Source organism: Protopterus annectens, chromosome 9.part0, assembly GCF_019279795.1.
Source record: "Protopterus annectens isolate FY-2018-M chromosome 9.part0, PAN1.0, whole genome shotgun sequence".
Lineage (NCBI taxonomy): Eukaryota > Metazoa > Chordata > Ceratodontiformes > Protopteridae > Protopterus > Protopterus annectens.
In genome coordinates, this window is record NC_056743.1 from 1,204,558,065 (window position 1) to 1,204,580,601 (window position 22,537).

Below are 22,537 nucleotides of genomic sequence, written 5' to 3' on the forward strand. Positions count from 1 at the left end.
AAAGAAATCTGTTTGTGAGCCTCCAGCCTTTGCTGAGGAGGTACACCCGGCATGCCTTTGAAAGGAGGCAAGGTGTGAAAATAAAACTTGTAGCCTTGATTTATAATGTCCAGCACCCATTTGTCCTGGGTGACCAAAAGCCAATTTTGCTTGAAAAGTGCCAACTTTCCTCCCAGAGGAGCTGCCAGACAGGCAGAGTCTGGCAGCTGGAGATACAGGTCATTGGGTCTGTTTACGAAAAGGCTGACCCCTGCCCTCACCAGAAGATTGTGCAGGAGAACTCCAAGTCCTAGGTCTGAAAGAACCCTGAGCATGAGCTCTGCCCCTACCACGTCTAGACCTGCCCTTAGACTGAAACTCGGAAGAAGGGTAAGACCAACCTTTTGCAGGCCAATTCCTGCTAAACTTAGGTGGCTGCACTTGTAAAAATTCCTTAACCGTCTGCATGGACTTAGCTTTGTCTTCCATTTTTTTCAAAACTGACTCCACAGGAGAACCAAAAAGAACTTCAGATTGTAGCGGGGCATCCAAAATTCGAGCTTTAACATGCTCTGACAAATTTTGATCCTTAAGCCAGGCATGCCTACGAATAACTGCACCAGTGGCAGCCACCCTGGAGGAAGCCTGAAGAGCATCAAAGCCACATTGCAAGGAATGCTTACCAACCTGATCTGAGGCATGAACTAAGTCCTGCAATTCCTTACACTCTATACCCTCAGCTAAAGCATCTACCTTAGATTTCAACTGACCTAACAGAAAGTTCTGGTACTTCAGCATATGAAACTGGCAATTTAAAGCCCTCATAGCTAGCGTGGAGGAGGTATACACTTTCTTACCCCACCTATCCAAAGCCCTAGAATCTTTATCCAGAGGTACTGGATTCTTAACTACCAAGCCCTGACACCCTTAGGTCCTTGACTAATAGTTTCCGGGTCAGCTCTAGGACTCTTATACAAATATTTATGAGCCTCTGGAACTCTGTAATACCTGTCTGGCTTGACAGGGCAGGGGTAAAGAATCAGGATTAAGGGAAGCTTCAGAAAAACATCCTGAACAACATCTAAAACAGGGGAATAGCCAAAAGTCTATGTTGTGGCAAAAACAAAAATTCCCTAAGCCTCTTACGAGAATCTGAAAAATCCTGACCTTCCCACTTGAAATGCTCCCTCATGGAGTGTAGGGTTTCAGAAAAGGAAAAATCTTCTGGAGGAGAAGCAGAAGGACAGGAATCCTCTGCATCCGAATCAGAATAGGAGGAAAATCCTGAATGTCCTCAGCTGAAGACTCAGAAAAATCTGAGGAATGCTCCAATCCCTCCACATCTGTCTCCATCCTAGGCCTCTTGTCTGGAGGGGGCATAGAACCCCTGATTAAAGTAATCAAATCCTCTGCCATTTTCAACATATGTTTTTTTAGGAACAGAGCCCGAAGAACCAGGGCTGCTGCCTGTACCAGAAAGACCAGATTTAGCTTTAGCAGGGCCCTTGGTGACAGAAGAAGAAGGCCTAATAACCTTTTGTAATGATGGGACTACAGAAACTTGAGAAGCCCCCTCGCCTGACCTAACTCCGAGAGGCCAATTCCTGTAAAATTAAAGGTTCCCCCTGTGATTCAGCCGAGACCTCGGCTGGATCCACAGATTCAACCGTAGTTTCCATAGAACCGGCGTCTGCAACGGACGACTCATCCTGTTTAGACTTTAACGATTTATCTTTTCGCTTCTTTGCGGTAGCGGGCCGGAGGATCCGGCGGCATGTTGTAGTTACACCGCTTACCAAAACAAGCCTAGCACAATCTAATCTGCGTTTAATGGTGCGCTTATTAAATCTAGCGCAAAGCGACACCCGACTACGTCGTGCTCAGGCCCCAAGCAAGGAATACAGAGAGAGTGATAGTCCCTATGAGGTATCTGTTTCCCACAAGAAATACAATTATTAACTTTGTCTGACATCCGGATTAACTGAGGCAAGAAAAGACAAAAATATTCCCCAACGGGGTACTTAGCCCAACTTGGTCTTCGGTCTGAAACTCGAAAAACGAAAATTTCAGGATGCCGAACGGCACTTGCAAACGCTGCTTCTGCTTCGGACCATGCGGCAAGAAAGACTGAGGATATGGCGTCGGTCATGCGCTTAAGTACTACTGCGTACTGACGTCAGTTCTGAGCGCCCATGACCGATGCCAGCCTAACACTTTGGTATTCGGGCCGACCGAGGACAGCGGACTACCCACAGGTTATGACTGCAGCAATGTGAGACGAAGAACATCTGTGGTTGCCTTTGAATGTTGTTGTGTATAACTTTTTACTTCACCGTTGGGGGTGTGTCACATTTTATAGCAGCTTCCCCAGGGAATTTGAATTCTTCCTATTTATTAGTATTATGGTTGGCACCTATTAAAAGAATAACAAACGTTTTATTTTTATTATGTTGTCTTAACTAGGAATCCTTGTTCCAACCCTGTCTAGTGAATAGATAAAAAAGACCAAGAAATTAAAGGAGGCGAGTATAAAGTAGCATGCGGACAGCAGGTAAATGGGCCAACCAGATGGAAAAAACATATTTTTAGTGTGGTAACATGATGAGAGTATTACTATGGGGAAAAGATGAGAGAATGTATTACAAAGCAGTAGGGGACCAGACAAAAGTATGCTGTTAAATTCTAAGGCTAACCTCTTGCTATTAAGTGAGAACCTGGCAAAATTTCAAGCCTCCATAAACCCTGAGAACACTGCTGCCTATGCAGAACTGTTCACAGAAACCCTATAAGAGCATGTTAATAGCTGCACAGAGGCAGCTGTACCCACCATAAAGAACACAGAACTAACTAAAAAAACAAGCCAACCTGGTGGAATCACAAAATCAATAGGCTGTATAACAGGAGGAAGAAAATTGTGGCAAAAATTAGGAGGTGCGGCACCCTGCAGGATAAAAGCACTCTCAAACTAAACAAACAACTCAGAGGACAAATAAAGTCCACCAAAGCCAAATTTTAGGTAGGTTTGGCTTCCCAGGCCAAGGACAGCCACAAAGCATTCTTTAGCTAAATCCACAACCTTAAAGGTAATGCACAACTGTGTGCAGAGCTTATTGTGAATGGATCCACCTATACTGAGCTAGAAGATATAGCAAACCTACTGGCTGATAAATTCAGCTTAACTTTACTCCTCTCTCCTCCTCAACCCTCCATCAGGAAATATCATAAAATATAACTCCCCTACTATCACACTAGGGAAGAGGTCCTTAATGCTCTCTCTCTAAGGCCAAGAACACTGCATCAATGGGCAAAGTCAATATCCCAGGATGCCCTTTAAATGGCATGAAACATGACCTATCAGGGCCTCTGGAATTACTATTTAACTGTAGCCTGCAAACAGGCTTTGTGCCTCATGAATGGAGAAAGGCAATGGTCATCCTTCTGCACAAAGGTGGACTATCTCTACAGACCCTGGAAACTACAGACCTATAAGTCTCACTAGTCTTATATGTACAGCCATGGAAAGAATTATCATGGAGATGATCATCAGAGATATAGTAAACCTCCAGGCACTGGACTCAATCCAGTTTGGTTTTGTCAAGGGCAGATCAGGCCTACTCAAACTGGTGGACTTCTTTGAGAAGGTCACTAAAGCAATGGATGATGGCAAAATTGTTCACACTGCCTACCTTGACCTAGCCAATGGATTTGACACAATAGCCCACTTAGGCAGTGCTGACAAATATAAGAGGTTAGGTACAAACCTGTATGCCATCCAGTGGATAGCAAACTGGCTCACAGACAGGACTCAGGAAGTTAACATTGGGGAGTCTACCTCTACAAAGAAGCCAATCACAAGTAGAGTCCCTCAGGGATCTGTCCTTGGACTGCTCCTTTTTGGCATTTACTTCTCAGAAGTCAAGGCCAATGTCAGTGGTTTCTGTCTGACTAAATTTGCAGATGATTGCAAACCAGGAGCTGTCATTGAATCTTACACTGACACAAATGTTCTCCAGGAGGGGTGACACATACAAACAACTGATGTCAGAGCCAAGGACTAAAACTAAATGCCAAGAAATGCATAATAGTATCCTTTGGGAAGTTATCCATCCCTGGTAACTATCATATTGACACACCCCTTAGAGCTCACCCAGTGTTCATGGACTTACGGACATACGTAGATAGTAATCTAGCCTTTGACATGTCTACAGTTGTGAGGAAATCATTCTATGTTGCCCAACTTATAAACAAAGGTATGGCATTCTAAGTCCAAGGAAGTCATTGTCCCACTGTATTTGGCATTCATCAGACCTATCATTGAGTACAGTGCTCCCTTTGGTATGTACCTAAATAGGCACATCCACAATTGGAAAGTCCATAGAGGTAGAGGTTCCTCACTAAAAGTATAGAGGGCATAAGTAAAATGTCCTATGTAGACCACCTCAAGGCCCTATCCCTGTATTCCATCTCCTACAGGCTTTTAAGGTAAGATCAATGCCTGGCATACAGGGCATTGTCAGACCCCAGTCTAATGGACCTCCTGCATATTCACAAAACAAACAGCACCAGAGTTACCAGTTCTAAAGACTTAAACCTTCCCTGTGATATAAACAGGACCCGCTGGACAGATAGGTATATATCCCAGAGACTACCGTGTCTACGGAACAGGCTCCCCATCCATGTGAAGCACAGTTCCTCCCTAATCCAATTCAAGTGCAACTTGGACAACAGGATGGGAATCCAGAAATTCCTCCCTGGTTTGGCACCTATGTCTCTAATGGACACAGGTAACCTGTAAATGGTTAATCTCCCAGGACCATGCTTACACTTATCAAGGGTATCAGAACTCGTCAGATATTTGGGATGCATGGCTAAGCTTACAAAGGCCCTTGTGGTCATTAGTCTAGTAAACACCTATGAACAAGAAAGGAAAAGAGGAGATAAAATACTAGAGAACACATCAGACTAACAGGAACACCATCAAATAACACATCTCTAGAAAAATGCACTCCAATTTATAAAGTCCGACCCATTTGTGTAAAAGAGGAGAGCAGATAACTTCAATAGCTAACACACACACAGTAATGTTCAGTTTTAACTGAATGTAATAGGACACTCGAGCCAGAAGCATAGAAAATGTCAAAACCTGACACCCCTCTTAAAAATTAGTACACGATGAGCATAAAATAGTCCACTACAGAGCAAAGGTCAGTGTTAAGGGAATCAGAACATTCAAACAGACATCAGTGATGGAGTTTAATAGGGAGAATATCTGATACTTTGCACTGAGTGATGATGTAAATACAGTTCATTGGCTAAGCGTTTTTAGTAAAGAAATTGTAAATACAATAGAACGTAGATAAAGCAGTTTAAACATATAATTCACTAATATATTTACTCTAATAGTAATAACAAAGGGAAGAGCCAAGTGCAAACCATGTTTACCTGGCAAGCACACCCTGCACTGGTATCTTTTCAGGGATTATCTGGGAGTGCTGTCTGGTTAACAAACATGTTCAGCGTAACATAATGTGCAATTGGAAATTGACAGAATGAGAACTAGAACCAAGGCTTTAATGGTTCGAACTAATCTGCCAGACCAGGATTACGAAATCAAGAAAAAGAAACATCCTGAAAAAGTTAGAAGCACATTAAAAATGCACACAACATGCATAGTTTAGAGACTTGGTGTAATATATATATATATATATATATATATATATATATATATATATATATATATATATAGAGAGAGAGAGAGAGATAGTTGGAGACAGAGAGATATAGATATACCTACACAATATGCATATTCTTGATGACTTACCAGGTGACGAAAACGCTATCATCAGGGTACCACCAGTGTAGATAAATCTGCATTGTTTGCATAGAAAAAAAAAGTAAAGGTTAGTTTACATATAGGTGGCACTCTGCTTCAGCTCACAGAAAGGAAATAATTGTTTCTATGACACTGTTCATTTCTAAGATTTTGAAAAGAAACAGATGCACCAGTAACCCAGTGAACCAGTTAACTCATAACAAATGTGATCATTTGATGAGTATTAGTCATTCCTGAGTGAAACATAACGGTACAAACAAGGAGTACTACGTTAGTCATGTACCATTAGAGGTGCAACATGTACTAAAGACCGTCTAACATTGCAAATATTCTTGCAACAGTTCATTAAATCTGAACAAAAATCATATACAGACATGGTACTGCCCCCAAAACACACATACAGGCCCCAATCACTGTGAGACCTGCTGCAATTTAACCATAATACCAATAAATTGTGAAATGTATTGTTACACCTCAAAATCACCTACATCTGATGTGGGAAACTCTGTCATCCATAATCCAAGTACTTATGTATTAACTTTGAGCATACTGTACTATTGAGCACAGGGAATTTCTTCAGCTAGCATAACTTCAGATTTTGTATGCATTTCTCATTTTTGGTGTTATAGCCTTTTAATTCCAAACACTGCAATTACAGCCCTTGCAATTACAGCAGAAACTCTGTATATATTATACAAAATAAAACTGTACCATTCTCTGAAGTACACTGCCTTATACTGCGGCGGTGGTGCTGCAGTAGCGTTGTCGCCTCACAGCAAGACGTTGTGCCGTTCGATTCTCAGCTAGAGTGTCTTCTGTGTGGAGACATGCGTGAGTGGGCGTACCTTCGTTGAAGGTTGTGTGCCAGGGCTGGCAAACTCGGCACGTAAAAAATCTACTGCCAATCATTAGCGGACCGGAGTTCCTCTGTGGCGACCCCTAACCAGGAAAAGCCGAAAGATACAAACAAGACACAAACACAAGTCTGCATAATTAATGAACATATTTAAAATAATTACCACTATTTTTATAGCTATTAAGCACGGAAACAAGTAAAAAAAATGTTTTTAATGCTACCACTTGTAAATATACTTACATAGGCAATTTAACCACCTATGTATCTTATTTTAATCTAAGATAATGCCAGTTCAGCTTAAAATGTAGCTTTCCTTTTCTACTGCTGCATTGATTACAGTGCACTGTATCTTCTCAGTCTGAATAGATGTTGCATACTATCCCCTAACAGAAGCTGAGTAAAATGCAACTCGGCATAAGGTCACTGTGCAGTTAAATGCCTCTAAACATCTGTACTTTCTATCTACGTAGAAGAGACCATGGCAGGGACTCACAGACAGTTGTGTAGTGCATAATTTATATTTGCCCAAGAAATGGCCAAGCTCAGGCTGGTATAGATTAGTACTGATTCATAATCCCATAGTGCTAAAGTACAGCCATCCCAAATGCAAATGACCACATAATGAGATGCAAATAAAAATGGGTAGGGAAATTAGAACCTAACGATATTTAAACGTATGAAATGTGAACAGACTTGTAATTCTTAGTTGCATATGGGGGAACTCTACAACAATGTTCATCTAACTATAAAAGGATAAAGCATGATAAAACCTTTGGAGTTATGAGAATACTTGACGCTGCAGTATTATCTTGTAGCAGCATACTGTACTGATTAACACTGCCACTTTCTGCCATTAACGAAGAAGCTGGTATCTAGAACCTGGTATCTAGAACCAATGTAAATGTTATGGTATGTTATCCATATAAAAGTAAGTTCACAGATCAAGAGATCATTATTTGCCTTATAATAGATCAAGACATTGTGAAGTCCTTTGGTTGACATGTTGGCCACACAGTCTACAGGAATGCGTGGCTTTCCCTTGTCAGTAGAGACAGGGGATGTATACCCCTTTGTAGTCTAGCTACAGGGATGTTTTCAGAGACCATTTGAGGACATGGGCATACTGCAGGCCTCTGTCTGTAGAATACTCAATAAATTCCCTGATGCAGTGTTTCTACACATGTAGCATGATGTATCATTTCTTAGCACACGACAGAAGAGAGCCAATGCCATGCATGCCTTCTACAAGGTACAATGCTACCTATCAGCCTGAGGTAGTGGGTGTTACTGATCAAACACGTATAGCAATATAGGCCCCATATGGTCCATAGTCACAAAACATTTTGAATAGGAAAAGGTATCTTTTCATTGATTGCCAGGTAGTGTGTGAAGTACGTGAGACCATAACCAACGCGTCTACATAGCACTCAACCAATATGCATGATTCACACATATGGCACATGCCTTAGTTATACTTCCACCTCCTACACAATGAAATTCAACAAGCACATTTAGTTGCTAAGTGCAGGTATTGTGGCTATCATTAACACAGACAGCAACAGGTGCCCATATGCATTAACTCCTGTACATACTGACATTGTGTTTCAGGTAACACTAGATATCAACTGAAGCTGTGGCTTATGATGCTCATACAGTACTTGCAGATAATGACAGAAGTTCGGTACAACACCACACACACACACACACACACACACACACACACACACACACACACACACACACACACACACACACACACTCTCTCTCTCTCTCTCTCAAACAAACCCATAATAATATACAGAGTATGTCTGGCCTGCTTAAAGCCCACTCCCATTGTCTCAATAAGTCTAAAACGGCATTCCAAAATGGCCCTGTTATAGCCTGTAGAATGTTCTTGGCATGTTGCATGCTACATCATATGCTTTTAAGGAGACAGAGTGGTCAGCCGCAGGATACCAGTATTGTTGGACAGTGCACATGTACTGCCAAGTAAGGAAAGGAGCATCAATATCACTGCCCAACAACAGTGTGACAGAACAGCAGCAGCTAGCAGCCATGTGGCTGTCTGATAGAAAATGATGGGCACAGTACATGGCAGCACAGGCAAAGTGGTAACATCTAGTCTAGAGCTATGGGTCCTGATGAGCTCACAGTGACAGCACAGTGTAACTGACAAACATGATGCATGCAGAGATATCAGGCTATGGTGGTCAGTACACAGTTGAGCCACACTATGCATCAGTCATTTCCACTTATGCTTCACAGGACAGAAGGCAGATTTGGTTAACAGTCATAACCATGTGCACAGTTGACTAGGGACAAAAAAGTACGTCAGTCTACAAGCAAACTGAGTGGGAGGTATGTCCTTGGAGGTGAATATGGGAGGTTTCAAGGTACTGGGTACTCTGTGTCAAAGACAATTTCCTCTTGTGATGGGGGTGCTACTACATGACAGTGACCTCTAGCAACTTTGCTGTCTTTTTGCACTTTGGGTGCTCCCTGGCAGGAAATGTGTATGAGTGTGGAACCATGACTTAAATGTAGTCTGCTTGTGGAGTGTTCTGCATGTTGACACCAAGCATCATGACTACCCACTACAAGGCGTGGCAAAGTGTTGCACACTTCAAAGCATAAGTAAGGACTGTGCACCTTATGATGCCCCCCACAAGGCCACCCTTGGTACATATCCTACCTTGACCTCAGAAGACACTGCCGCTGTGGCAATCCACTACATGCAGTTCTTGGTGGATGCTGTGGGTGCCACCACATACCTCACAAGAACAATGAGGACTGTGTCGCAGGACTCCATGTTATCTAAAATGCCATGCAGTAGAGCAATCAGCTCCATAATGGACTGGGTTGTAGGAGATATACCTGAATGATACTCCAGCACATCTGTTGATTAACATCAAGTGCCACTTATGTGACAGGTCCAACTGTGACAAGTGGTAGTGAAGCATTGCATTGGTGGCTGTACCCAGATAAAATGCAGTGTGCCTCTTTGAGGCTACAGCCACAGGAAGAGCATCACATGTGCTTGGAGCCACAGTAGACCCCTCCCCACTACAGATTTTGAGTAATTCATCTGAGCAACCTCATGCTCCTCTTGGGGTGAGGTCTCACCTTCACCTTGTACTGGAGGTGGGTGCCCACCCAGAATGGAGACAGACAGTGCCACTGTGTCACCATACTGTTTCTCGGGTACCTGTGTCTCATCATCATTGTAAGCCTCTGCCAACAGTCTACTGCTCTGCTCCATCATCTACAGGAGTCAATGTAGCACTGCTGTGTCCTGTGAATACACAATAAAAGGCACACTGGAGTGAGCCTAATACCGGTGCTAAAACTGTAGCCTTGTCGCATGCATGCAAAGAGTGTCCATGCAAGACCTAACATGGAATCCCAGCTTGCTTTTTCTGCCACCCTAATGTAGCTGGATATCTGATGTTCCTACAATAAAACCTAGACAACATATGTTGTGGTCAGCTGTAGTCTGTATGTGCAGTGATATCTACAGAAACAAGTTAAATGTGGTACAAACCTGGTGCATCATCCACTTAGATTTACAGGAGGTGGGTCCATCCTCAAGCCAATGAACACTGTTCCAGGGGCAATCCCAGAAGTATTATCTCATTATGGGGATATTAAACTCCTTTGGCACTTTCATCCTACTGCTCTTAGACAGCACCCATCTGTGGATGACTTCTCAGTTGCTATGCAATTATGTATTTGCCTCAGCATGTTGTAGCATGCCAGTAACATGGTTATGACACTGCTGCATTGTGCAACTGTGTCCCCACCAACAGCAATTATGCCATAGACCACTGTCATTCTCACTTGCTCTCAAAAAGGCTGTCCAACACACAACTTCCATACCAGTTACCATGTGTGTGTGTTAAGTGCCTGTAGCAGGACATCATTTTCAGGATGGCTGAAATTGTCTAGACTTTTCTGTCCAAAACATCTTCCTGTCATGTGGATTAACAACACAAATCTCTATGCCATATACTAATGGGACTAAAGGGAAGACAGCTAAAGACAAATGGGTAACCTAGGTATGGAATTTTACATTCACAGGGACAGCTATGGGACATGTCACATGATAGCTCCACTTAGTTAGCATCCACATGCTGCCATCATTAGAGGACACCTTGGTAAACGCCATCAATATAATTCTACCATAGTACAGGGGATACACATTTGTATCATAGTACCAATGTACCTACCACCACAGGTTATGATACAGATGAGACAACTATACCGTTTTTATGCAACATGACAGGTCTGAACAGGAACAGGTTATCCTGGTGTTGTGGCCTACCTTACTGCCAGTAAAACTTACATGAAATATACTCATGCAGACCTACATATTCTTACTGAAAGTTTTTTGTAATATGAATTCCAGTGAAGGCTGCTCATCCTTAGTACATTAGAAAATCAGCTTAACACACATTTTCAGAGTACTGTATGCATCTGCAGGTCTGCAAAGGTCCACCTAGCAATGTTATTCTTCCTAATAATGCTGACCAAATATCCACTGCAGCTTTCAAACACCGCATGACATACCATGCAAAATGGTGGTGCAACTCTAAAGCAATGTAGTTTTATACCTGTTTGCACAACACACATGCAAGTTATACCAAGATGGCATGAACATCTCGGAGTCTCTATTTTGCTGCCATGCATCTGTGAGTTGAAGTGCGACATGCTGCCTATTCTTCCTTCTGCCAGCTCATGGACAACAATGCATGATGGAGACCTTTACAAATAAGCCTGTTGTGCTGCTTTGCAGCTACATGCTGTACTTCCCATAATTCAGAAATCACACTACAAGCAGGCTGCTGTTTTGTTGTTTTCAGAGGAGACTTGGCAGCGTCTTCTAGAACTCCTTGAAAAGCTCCTGCAGGGTATGTGAAGGAGGACAAGATAATACTCCATATATTCTCTTTCAAGCCCATTTCTGGGACTTCCTTCTGGAACCCTATGATGGTGCCTTCAAACGCAGGGTATAATTTGTCTTAGGAAATGTTCTCAGAAACAAACATCTTCAGGAAGGGGGAAGTGTGCTGGCATTATTATGATGATATGCAGCACAGGAGCCCTTGAAGTTCTCACTGCTTGGGAAGTAGAGATCAGGCAGCATTACCCCAGTCAGCACAGTAAGTAATTAGCATTGTACTGCTCCCTCCCTGTTCTGTGTGAGGGACAGTTCTTGATACTTGCAAGTATTTGTGAAGGTTAGTTTAGTACATGTGTGTATATACTGCTGCGTAACTTTGCATTTTTAGAGGTGGTGTTAGCTCTCAGGTAGTATACCAACTACATCTGATATTAGTTTCTGTAAATACCTGTTTTGGTGTAGGGTTACACTGTGCCATCTCAAGGTACCTGCACATTAACTGATAGGTCCCTGTGTGTAGCTGTCCAATTTTCTGCAGAAGTATGTTAATGTATGTGCTGGAAAACATATGATTCATACAAGTAAGGGGGTATATTTAGGACGCTAACATAGCATTTACTATTGCATTTTATGTTACACTTCTTACAGTTCTTTGATGTGAACTTTCTCTTTCAAAATAGCCAAAGTATGACAGTAATTATTTCATCTTCTGCATAGGCTTGTGGCAGCCATGATTAATCCTACTCACTATTGCAGATATGTATTTTACATATATTCAGTCAATTTTTCAGAGCAAATTTATGGCAAATGTCCCACTGTGTCTCCTCACTGCAAGTCCACATAAGAATGGTGGCTCAACAATCACTTCCTCAGCACCCCACTCCTGCTGAGGCCACTGCTGTGCAGCACGACAGTGATGAGGATGGGACTAGCCTTGCTGGAACGGCTCTTTCACCTAACTGGCAGGCAGCGTGGTTTTCTGCCTGATGCAGCCCAGACACAGCTGCATTGGCAGTGGAACTGTGATGGACAAAGAAGTGGACAGGTAAATGTTCCCATATAGAAAGCCTCTTGGACTAGACAGAAGATATGGCCCATACTACAGGCCACTCTGATCCATCAGCTGGTGATGGATCTCACTAATGCTCCTCTGAATCACACTGACAGACTGCTGTTTATTCCCCACTCTAACACAGCCAGTTGTGTCTTCTTCCTCTTGTGTCATGCCCATAATATGTCGATGTTCTGATGGTCTCTGTCTTGTTCATTAGTTCTCATGCTTACATACTCACCTTCATCCAGCTTGTCTGGACTGATCTATATATAGTAGTTTGCCCTTTCACTTTTCTATCCTGTTTTGCCTTTCACCATTTTCTTTCTTCTCTTCCTTCTTTATAAAACAAAAATGAGGCTGTTTGTCTCCATCCTGCATTCCCATTTGTCATTCTTGTGTGCAACTTTCTGATTACTGCCTTCCACTCTTTCCTTCCTACACACTCTATTTGAGCATCTGAGAGGTATCTATATATATGTGGGCACCACAGCACTACAACTGCAAACATCTATTGCTGTACAGCTATCTGTGTACTAGTAAAGTAGCTAGGGTGGATGAAGAGAGTAATTGCTCCAGGTGTAAAATGTTAGCGGGCCTGACTGGCCATCCAAGACCAATCCTGTTTACTTTTAGTACATATTGCTTTCAAAAGTCAGTACTGCATTTCCAATCAATCCTGAGCTCTGTAGTGCTCCCTCTGTGGTCTAAACATTTACAAATTGTCATTTTTAATTAGTTGTAAGTGCTGTGAGATTACTGCTGTTATGTCACTGCAATGGATTTTGGATCGGATTTCTCCGTTTAAGATGTGGATACTTCAAATATTTGTAATTTTGCTCTTATTAGACTACAGTTACCCTACAGTTTTTTTTTCTTAAGTTTTAAACGTTCTTGGCTAGGGTCAGTTAGAAAAAATCTTTTCTGATTCACTGACTGAAAAGGAATTAAATCGAGCTAATGAGTGGGAGGAGGTGAGAAATAGGATTTTTTCTTATTTCATGTATTTAGCTCATTCTTATTTACTTGCACATGATGTAAGACTACTGCTTGTCTGTGGCTGCACTGGACTTTTTCCTACCCATTGACACAGTCCCTGTTGTACTTTTAATCTTGGTGACTTTTGTGCTGCCCAACCTTTCTGCAAACTTGACTTGGAAGCTCCTTCAAGTCCCATCTGCTCATTTCATTAAGCACTGAAAGAACACACTGGGAAGGCACTTATAATAGACTCTTAAAAGCTTGAGTTAGCCTCTGTTTTATATCATACCACTTACTTAGTGCACATTGCAATATTCAGAGTATTAATCCTTTTTTCCATCTTACTTTTAAAATCTGTAAGATCTCGGACTAGACTATCAACTGCTGGAGAGACTAGGAACTGCTTCTCAGAATCAGCTTGGGAAAAGTGCTTCTTTTTTCCTACTTAAGAGAAGGAGCCAGAGCTTTCAACCTTCCATCTCCAAAATGAAGAACACTAGGCCTCATAATATGGAACAAATGGGCAAAATGTGGAACACATACCAATGGCTTGCCAACAACTTCAACTAGGAAGGTCACAGGATGGTTAAAATATACTGACTTTACTGTAAAAAAAGTTCATGTTCTTTGAAATTCATGGTTATCAGTTAAAAAATTCCTAACACTGAATTTGTGACAGGCCCTTTCATGTGGAATTTCAAAGAACATGAACTTTTTAAGACCCCAAGGTATGTTCCTCATAATGAGGTGCACTTGAGAGGTATGGAAGGAGCAGAGGGACATTAATTCCTAACTTTCTTAGAGATGATCAATAACTGGAAAGCCTGACAATTGCTTCTTAGCAGCCAGCTTGGAATGGATGGTACTACTTTGCTCCTGGTGAGGCAAGGAGCAGAGGGGCACTGATTACTGCTGGCCTCTGACTGGGGAGTATGTATGGGACTTTGCTGAGTGATCTGGTTGCCATTTTGGTGAGAACCTCTTCAGGGGCTTTACGCAGCTTGGCTTTCTGTTGAGTCCAGCTTCTGCAAGTTGCATCCACAGTATCTACCAAGAGAAGACAATAGTAAATGTGCTGAGGCCATCAACATCTGAGTTAATAAGTTAATACCACTTCTCAGGAATCAGCTTGGGATTATGCTTCTCTTTTGTTTCTGGTGAAAAAAGGCACTAAGGATCATTGATGCTGCATTCAGCTGCGCCCTAACCAGCACTATCTCCACTACAGGACAAATCTCTCACATGAAGCCATGACAAATAACATTCAGGTTGTTGTAAGACATAACACCACACTAAACCAATCATACATTGATCAGGTCAAAAACATAGACCTACAGATCCTGAGGCTCTACAAAGTAACCTACCTAAACTACAGAGGCCTCCTGAATGCAATGCAAGAAATAAGCACTCGCAACAACTTCACAAATACACAACACAGGCAACACCTTCCATGAAACATACACCTATAAGTCACACTGACTCAATTCAAGCAACCCTCTACAGATTCTGATATCCTAGCTATAGATGACTCCATAGAGAGACACATCAATGTACCACTTACAAGGCTGTGCAAGGAGAAGGTCAAGGTCAGTTTTTTATAAGGTGTCAGAGTTTACCACATCAGGTATGACCTCAAGTTCTTGCACCACAAGTACCTATATATAACACAGTCATAGTGCACATACGTATAAATTACTTGAGACGTACCTCCCTGAACTTATGAAGAGACTTGATGGAACTCTCAGAATATGTGTGAAGCTAGCCTAGAGCAGCATTTTATCATCATCATGAATGATGTCAAAATACAAACAACTGATTATTGACTCAACTAAACCTATGAAGGAATATCTGAAGGTGGTACTACTCAATGTTAGAAGTCTTAACAAGAAACTCCACTCCCGGCAAGCCTTCCTCTTCCTGGAGAGTGCAGACATCTGTGTAGTAACGGATACATGGTATAAAGTTGCTGAGAGTAACCCAGCACTGCAAGGTTATGCCTTTCACACCTTTAGACCAGCTACTGTACAGGAGGGGACTAAAGGTGGAGAACTGTCAGTCTATATTAAGACCAATCTCACATTCAGACTAGTTAAAGTGCATGACCCACTGGAAATCATATGTGCAACTCACCTAAATAGGGTGTTGTACCATATCTTTGCAATATACAGGCCCCCCCTCCATGTCCCAGGAAACCCATACTACCTATCTCAATGTACTAGACTCCCTCACCATTCAACCCAATACAATATTCATGGGGGATATCAGCTACCCCTCTATGGTTAGGGAATCCTACACCACTTCTAATGCACAAGCCCAGCGATTCCTAAAGTTTGTTAATAACAACATTCTAGAACAGTCAGTCCATTCTCCTAGAAGGAGACATTGTAGTCACAAACATGAGAAGCCAATGTTCCTCACCCAATGTAACATTTTCACTTGTCAGATCTGACCATAAGGCAGTATTACTTGAAATAAAAATTAAATCTGGGGATCCAGCAAAACCAAAAACCTTTAGGAACTATTCCTCTCTCTACTAAGAAACCCTTTGGCTAAATTCCAGCACCTTCAAACCCAGCAAACAACACAGAATACTTTGAGCTATTTACAAAATCTCTGTGCAGCCATGTTAATAGCTGTATAGAGTGAGCTGTGCCCAGTCGTACGTATTAAGAATAAGACAAACTCAAACGACAAGCCACCTTGGTGGAATCACAATATGAATCAGTTATACAACAAAAGAAAATAAAAATCCTGGCCAAGCATAGAAGGAACAAAGCCATACATATTAAAAGCCCCCCTGACCAATCTAAACAGGCAGCTAAGAGGGTTAATTAATAATTCAAAGGCTAAACCTGAAGAAAAAATAGCTTCTCAGACAAAGGCCAACCATAAAGCATTCTTCAGTGATGCCCATAACCTTACAAGAAATACACAACAATGTGTACAACTTATTGTAAATAACATGCCCAGACAGAACTGGAGGGCCATTGCCAATCTTTTGGCTGACAGTTTAACTGAAATTCTTCCCTTGACATTCCAATGGAAATACCACATAACATTATTCCCTCAACCATAACTGGAAAACTGTCATCCATGCACTTTCCATGGCCAAAAATCCCAGGATGTTTAAAAAAACAGCATGAAACATGATCTCTCTGGTCCACTTGAATTACTTTTCAACTGGAACCTTCAGTCAGGCTTTGTGCCTAAGGAATGGAAGATAGCTACCTTCATTCCCATGCACAAAGGAGGTCCAGCTACTGATCCAGGTAACTACAGGCCAATAAGCCTCATATGTAAGGCCATGGAAAGAATAATCATGGGCATGATAAATGAGGACACAGGTAACCTGCAAATGCTGGACCCTTCACAGTTCAGCTTTGTTAAAGGAAGGTCATGCCTATTCAATTTGGACTTTTTTCTAGAGGGTCACCAAAGCACTGGATAAAGGTAAGACTGTGCACACAGCTTTCCTCGACCTGGCCAAGGCTTTTGATACAATACCCCATGTGACACCCGTAGACTGGCCCAGTAATCAAGGCACCTCAATCTTCACCACTAGCACCAGCCAGTGAGGGGCATGGACAGGGCTCCAAGTGAAGTCCTCCCAGAATTCCCTCTGTCCAACCAGTGCTTCGTGTCGCTGCCCAAGTAGCTCACACACACACACACACACACACACACACACACACACACACACACAGATACGATTAATATAGAAACACCCATACACTCCTGGGGAAGGCTGGCACAGGTTCACTAGGCATGCCCCTTCTGCCTAGGCTATACGGTAGTAATCCACTGTCATGAGAACCCCTACTTATTAGCTACTATAAGGCCCTTCCCAACCCCTATTTATTAGCTACTATAAGGCCCTTCCCAAAGGGTGACCAATTTCGCTTTGCAATAACACTGTTATCCAAACAGTAAGTGTGACCAGAACTTTTAAGGCTATTGGAATGGCTTGGACAGTATCACTAAATACATACAAGTACTCTAGAGCTTAAATTATTTCTACACAAAACAGCCACAGTTGAAAGGTTGACAAGTATTTATTAATAAATAATAAACACACAAGACACATCCCCTCAATTCAATACAGTGCTAGTCAAGAGTTCAGGCAAAGGAACTTTAAAATAATACTGTAGGACAGTCTGGAAATATATATAGAAAACAGCTAGTCTAATCTTACTATTTTCTATCTATTTCTAAGAGAAATACTAAAATCTAAGATCCTACTTACATACAAGGCAAGCCAGTGCAGGTGAGTGGATATTCTGAAGACAAATGCAAAATGCTATCTCTTTCTCTCTGAGATCTCTTAAATTGATTATACATCACTGCTGACTCATTTTAGATTACATCATTCTTGACACTTCTCTGGTTCCCAGGCTACCAGAAACTCTAAATGTACATTTCTTAGTAAGCTTGCACCTGGTCAGGAAGCCACGGCAATAAAAGACATTATACGTGTAAAATCTAGCAATTAACTCTAGTCTCAAAACAATAGAAAGAATTCCTTCATCCAGACATCCTGTCTCCGAGCTTCAAGATCAAACAGTCATAAAATGCTTTACTTTATCAGCTTTCTTCCAGCAGGGTGGACTGTGGTTACATTTTTGAAGTTCAGAACATATAACACAGTTTTTCTTGCATTTCGTTTTCTTACATTTGTAAAACAGTCTGTGGATTATATTAATATGTACAATGACATAGAATTATCTACAAAATTCTATCTGGCTGGGCTGGCAGCCCCGCAGTTTTTCACCCCCCACCCGAGAACTCAAGCTATTTTTTCAAGTGACCCTTGAGAAATGTTGCTTGAGAGGATTAGGTCTATCTGAGTTTACCTTACCCCATTCCCTGTCTTGACAGCCCATCTGCATTGGCAGTGCTAATCCCACTATGGTGCTGCACTGACATATCATATGCTTGCAACACTAGGTTCCATCTTAGCAACTTGGCAATTTGCTGGCTGGCCTGGTGTAACCATGTTAGGGGGTTGTGAACTGTAACCACAGTGAATTTTCTTCCATGCAGATAAGGCTGAAGTTTCTGCAGTGCCCACAGTATGGCTAGACATGCCTTTTCTATAGCTGAATAGCATTCCTCCCTGGGTTGAGCCTACGACTGAGATAAACCACTGGGTCCCCTTCTCCCTCTGAAGAAATTTGGCTAAGTACAGCCCTCACCCCATGCTTTGAAGCATCCACCTGCACAACAAATTATTTGCTGTAATCTGGACTGGTTAACATAGGCGGTCCACCCAAAGCTTCTTTAAGCCTCTGGAATGCCTGCTTACATGGTGTGGTCCACACTACCTTATCTGGCTTGTTTTTCCTTGTCAGGTCTGTGAGAGGGGCAGCTATGGTACTATAACTGAGGACAAACTTTCTGTAGTACCCTACAGTGAAGAGTCAGCATCTCCTTTTCATGCTGCCTGTGCCTCTCCTTCTCCACAGCTTCCATTTCCAAATGCCTGGCCTCCAACTCAAGTCTCTTTAGCTCCAGATAGATTTTTAAGTCCTCTGTAGAAAGGTTGAGCTGTCATTCTCTGTGTGTTGTACACCTCCACAGCCAGCCTGATCATCCTCCTGATTGCTGTTTTCTGATATAGCTGTGACCAAAGCTGCAATCATGTCTGCCTTAGTCAGCTTGATTGTTATTTTAGTTTGGTGCAGCTGTGACCAAAGCTGCAATCATGTCTGCCTTAGACAGGTTTCCATGCACTAGTCCCTTTAGCCTGGCACATCTCAGCCAACTGGATCCTTGTCGGCTTGGCATACTCCTCTGCTGACATGCTTGCCTGCTCTCCCTGCCTAACTAAGCTAACAAAAGAAATAAAACAATTGTGATATGAACTCTGAATATACGCTGCATGGTTGAGTTAGAGTACAAAAACACCTTCAGTGATCACTGTACACAAGCTACAGGAATTCACTATCCACACCACTACAAGCCAATTAGCATGGGATGTGGCTAACTAACCACAATCAACCAATTAATATTTGATGTGGATATCCCACCATTGCCAAAGAATTAATATGTGAGCCCTTAAGAGCACACAGAGATCACAGTCAGTCTGGGGCTGGTTTCTCCCTTTCTCTCCAAATCCCCAATAAGACTCCTCACCGGCACAGCTAATGAGTGGAGTCCTTAGCCACAGTTCCAAGCCAAGTCCTCCCAGCACTCCCTCTGTCCAACCAGTGCTTTGTTTCCCTGCCCAAATAGCTGACACACACACACTCACATACACTCTTTGAGAAATGATTTATATACAAACACACAGACACTCCTGGGGAAGGCTGGCACAGGTTCACTAGGTATGTCCCTTGCCCAGGCTATAAGTTGGTAATCCACTGCCACAAGAACCCCTACTTATCGGCTACTTTAAGGCCCTTCACAAAGGGTGACCAATTTCGCTGTGCAATAATACTGTTAACCAATTAGTAAGTGTGACCAGAACCTTTAAGGCTATTGGAGTGGCTTGGACAGTATCACTAAATAGATGCAAGTATTCTAGGGCTTACATAATCTCTACACAAAACAGCCACAGTTTAAATGTTTACAGATATTTATTAATAAATAATAAAAACACATGACAAATCCCCTCAATTCAACACAGAGCTAGTCAGGGGTTCAGGCACAGAAACTTTAAAACAATACTGTAGGATAGTCTGAAATAAATATAGAAAACAGCTAGTCTAATCATACTGTTTTCTGTCTACTTCTAAGAGAAATTCTAATGTCTAAGAATCTACTTACATACAGAGCAAGCCAGGGCTGGTGAGTGGATGTTCTGAAGACAAATGCAAAATGCTAGCTCTTTCTCTCTGAGACCTCTTAAATTGATAATACATCACTGCTGACTCATTTTAGATTACATCAATTTTGACACTTCTCTAGTTCCCAGGCTACCAGAAACTCTTAAGTTTACATTTCTTAGTTTTCTTAGTAAGCTTGCATCTGGACAGGAAGCCACAGCAATAAAATACATTATTCATGTAAAACCTTGCAAATAACTCTGGTCTAAAAACAACAGAAGGAATTCCTTTGTCCAGACATCTGGTCTCTGAGCTTTGAGATAAAACAGTCATAAAATGCTTTATCAGCTTTCTTCCAGCAGGGTGCACTGTGGTTACATTTTTGAAGTTCAGAACATATAACACGGTTTTTCTTGCATTTTGTTTTCTTACATTTGTAAAACAGCCTGTAAATTATATTAATATTTACAATGACATAGAATTGTCTACAAAATGCTATCTGGCTGGGTTGGCAGACCCTCAGTTTTTCACACCCCTCTCAGGCATTATAGACAAGCTTTCTAATTTAGACAAACTCTTTTATCACCAGCCAACTGGATCTCTGATAGAACCCAGAAGGTCAAAACAGTTGAGGCAACCTCCACAAAGAGGCCAGTCACTAGCTGAGTCCGCCAGACCTTGGTACTGGACCCGCTCCTTTTTGACATCTATTTATCTACTTCTTGGAAATGAAAGCAAATACTGAAGGTTTATGGCTGACTAAAAGTTTACAGATAATTGCAAGGTGGGGTTTATCATACACTCCCCTGCAGAAGCTAGCATTTCTCAAGAAGGTCTATTTCTGACTAATAAATGGTGCCAAAGCCATGGTCTTAAACTCAATGCTAAGAAATGCATAATTGTACCCTTTGGGAAGTCAACCATCCCAGCTAATTCTCATGTTGATTTTACACATCTAAGAGTCGAACCAGTGGTCAGGGATCTAGGTACATACATAGATGGTAGACTTTCCTTCGACCACAATGTGGCCACAGTGGGGAGGAAGCCCTTTTATGTTGCACAATTTGTAAGTAAGGGCATGGCATCTAGGTCCAAAGAGGTCATTACCCCACTATTCTCTGCCCTTATCAGACCAATCAGAGTAGAATGCTCCCTTTGGGATGTACCTGACCAGGCATTCAAAGGTTCCTTGGAAAAATAATAGGAGTAACAAACCTGCCTTATGCAGAGTACCTTAATGCCCTTTCCCTCTACTCAGTCTTCCATAGATTGCTAATGGGTGAGCTATGCCTGGCTTACAAGGCATCTATAAACCCAACACTTATGAATCTCCTACATATTCATAAGTCAAACAGTACAAGAAATACAAGGTCTAGGGACCTGCATTCTGTCTGTGACATAAACAGGACATGATGGAGAGACACATATGTGGCCCACAGAATGCCCCTCCAATGGAACAGGCTTCTCATCCATGTGAAATTGAGTTTGTCTATTATCTAGTTTAAGCACAACCTAGACAATTACATGGATAATAGGAAATTGACATCAGCTCTGGCACCCATGTCCTTCTGGACAGAGGTAACTTATAAATGCCTGACCCTCAATGTCCAATTTGGATACAGGACATCTTTATTTTTTTGGGAAAACTTGGCTATGCTTAGAAATCCCCGATGTCATTAGCCTAGTAACAGTCTATGAATCTATGAATATAAAGGTACTGCTGCTGAACAGTAAAAGCCTTAACAAAAAAACTCCTCTCCCTAAAAATCATTCTAGGGAGAAACATGCGGCTCACAAAAGGAGCTTAGGGCAACAGTACTGCAGCTAATAAGACACAATATAAGAGGGGATAGATAATTAACCCAATGTTGTTATAAAAAGAAATTGTTTTAATATTGCAATACAAAACCCCACACCTACAGGGGTTAAATAATAAAGTTAGTTGAAATTTTTTTCTTAACGGAAGCTTTGTTGGACTGCTTTACATATAATTAACTTGTTTGCTTTATTGGTTGCTGTTCATTTTAGGTGTATTCAGTAATACCTGCTATATTTACTTGGTTTTATTACTCCCTAGAAGGCTTTTACAAAGGGATGACAGCAACGTCTGAATTTTAATACTGCTGTTAGTCGTTTACATTTGATGACCGGGAGTGTCCGACTGGATGTAGGT

General features: G+C 41.8%; 1 protein-coding gene across 1 annotated transcript in view; it reads right to left on the reverse strand.

Annotated features, from left to right (window-relative positions):
* SLC43A3 (solute carrier family 43 member 3) overlaps positions 1-22,537 on the reverse strand; it is a 918,925-nt gene that overhangs the window by 281,903 nt on the left and 614,485 nt on the right. Inside the window, exon 5 of the mRNA XM_044084126.1 lies at positions 5,801-5,847. Coding sequence (XP_043940061.1) covers positions 5,801-5,847 — 47 coding nt within the window. The remainder of the gene's footprint in view (positions 1-5,800; positions 5,848-22,537) is intronic.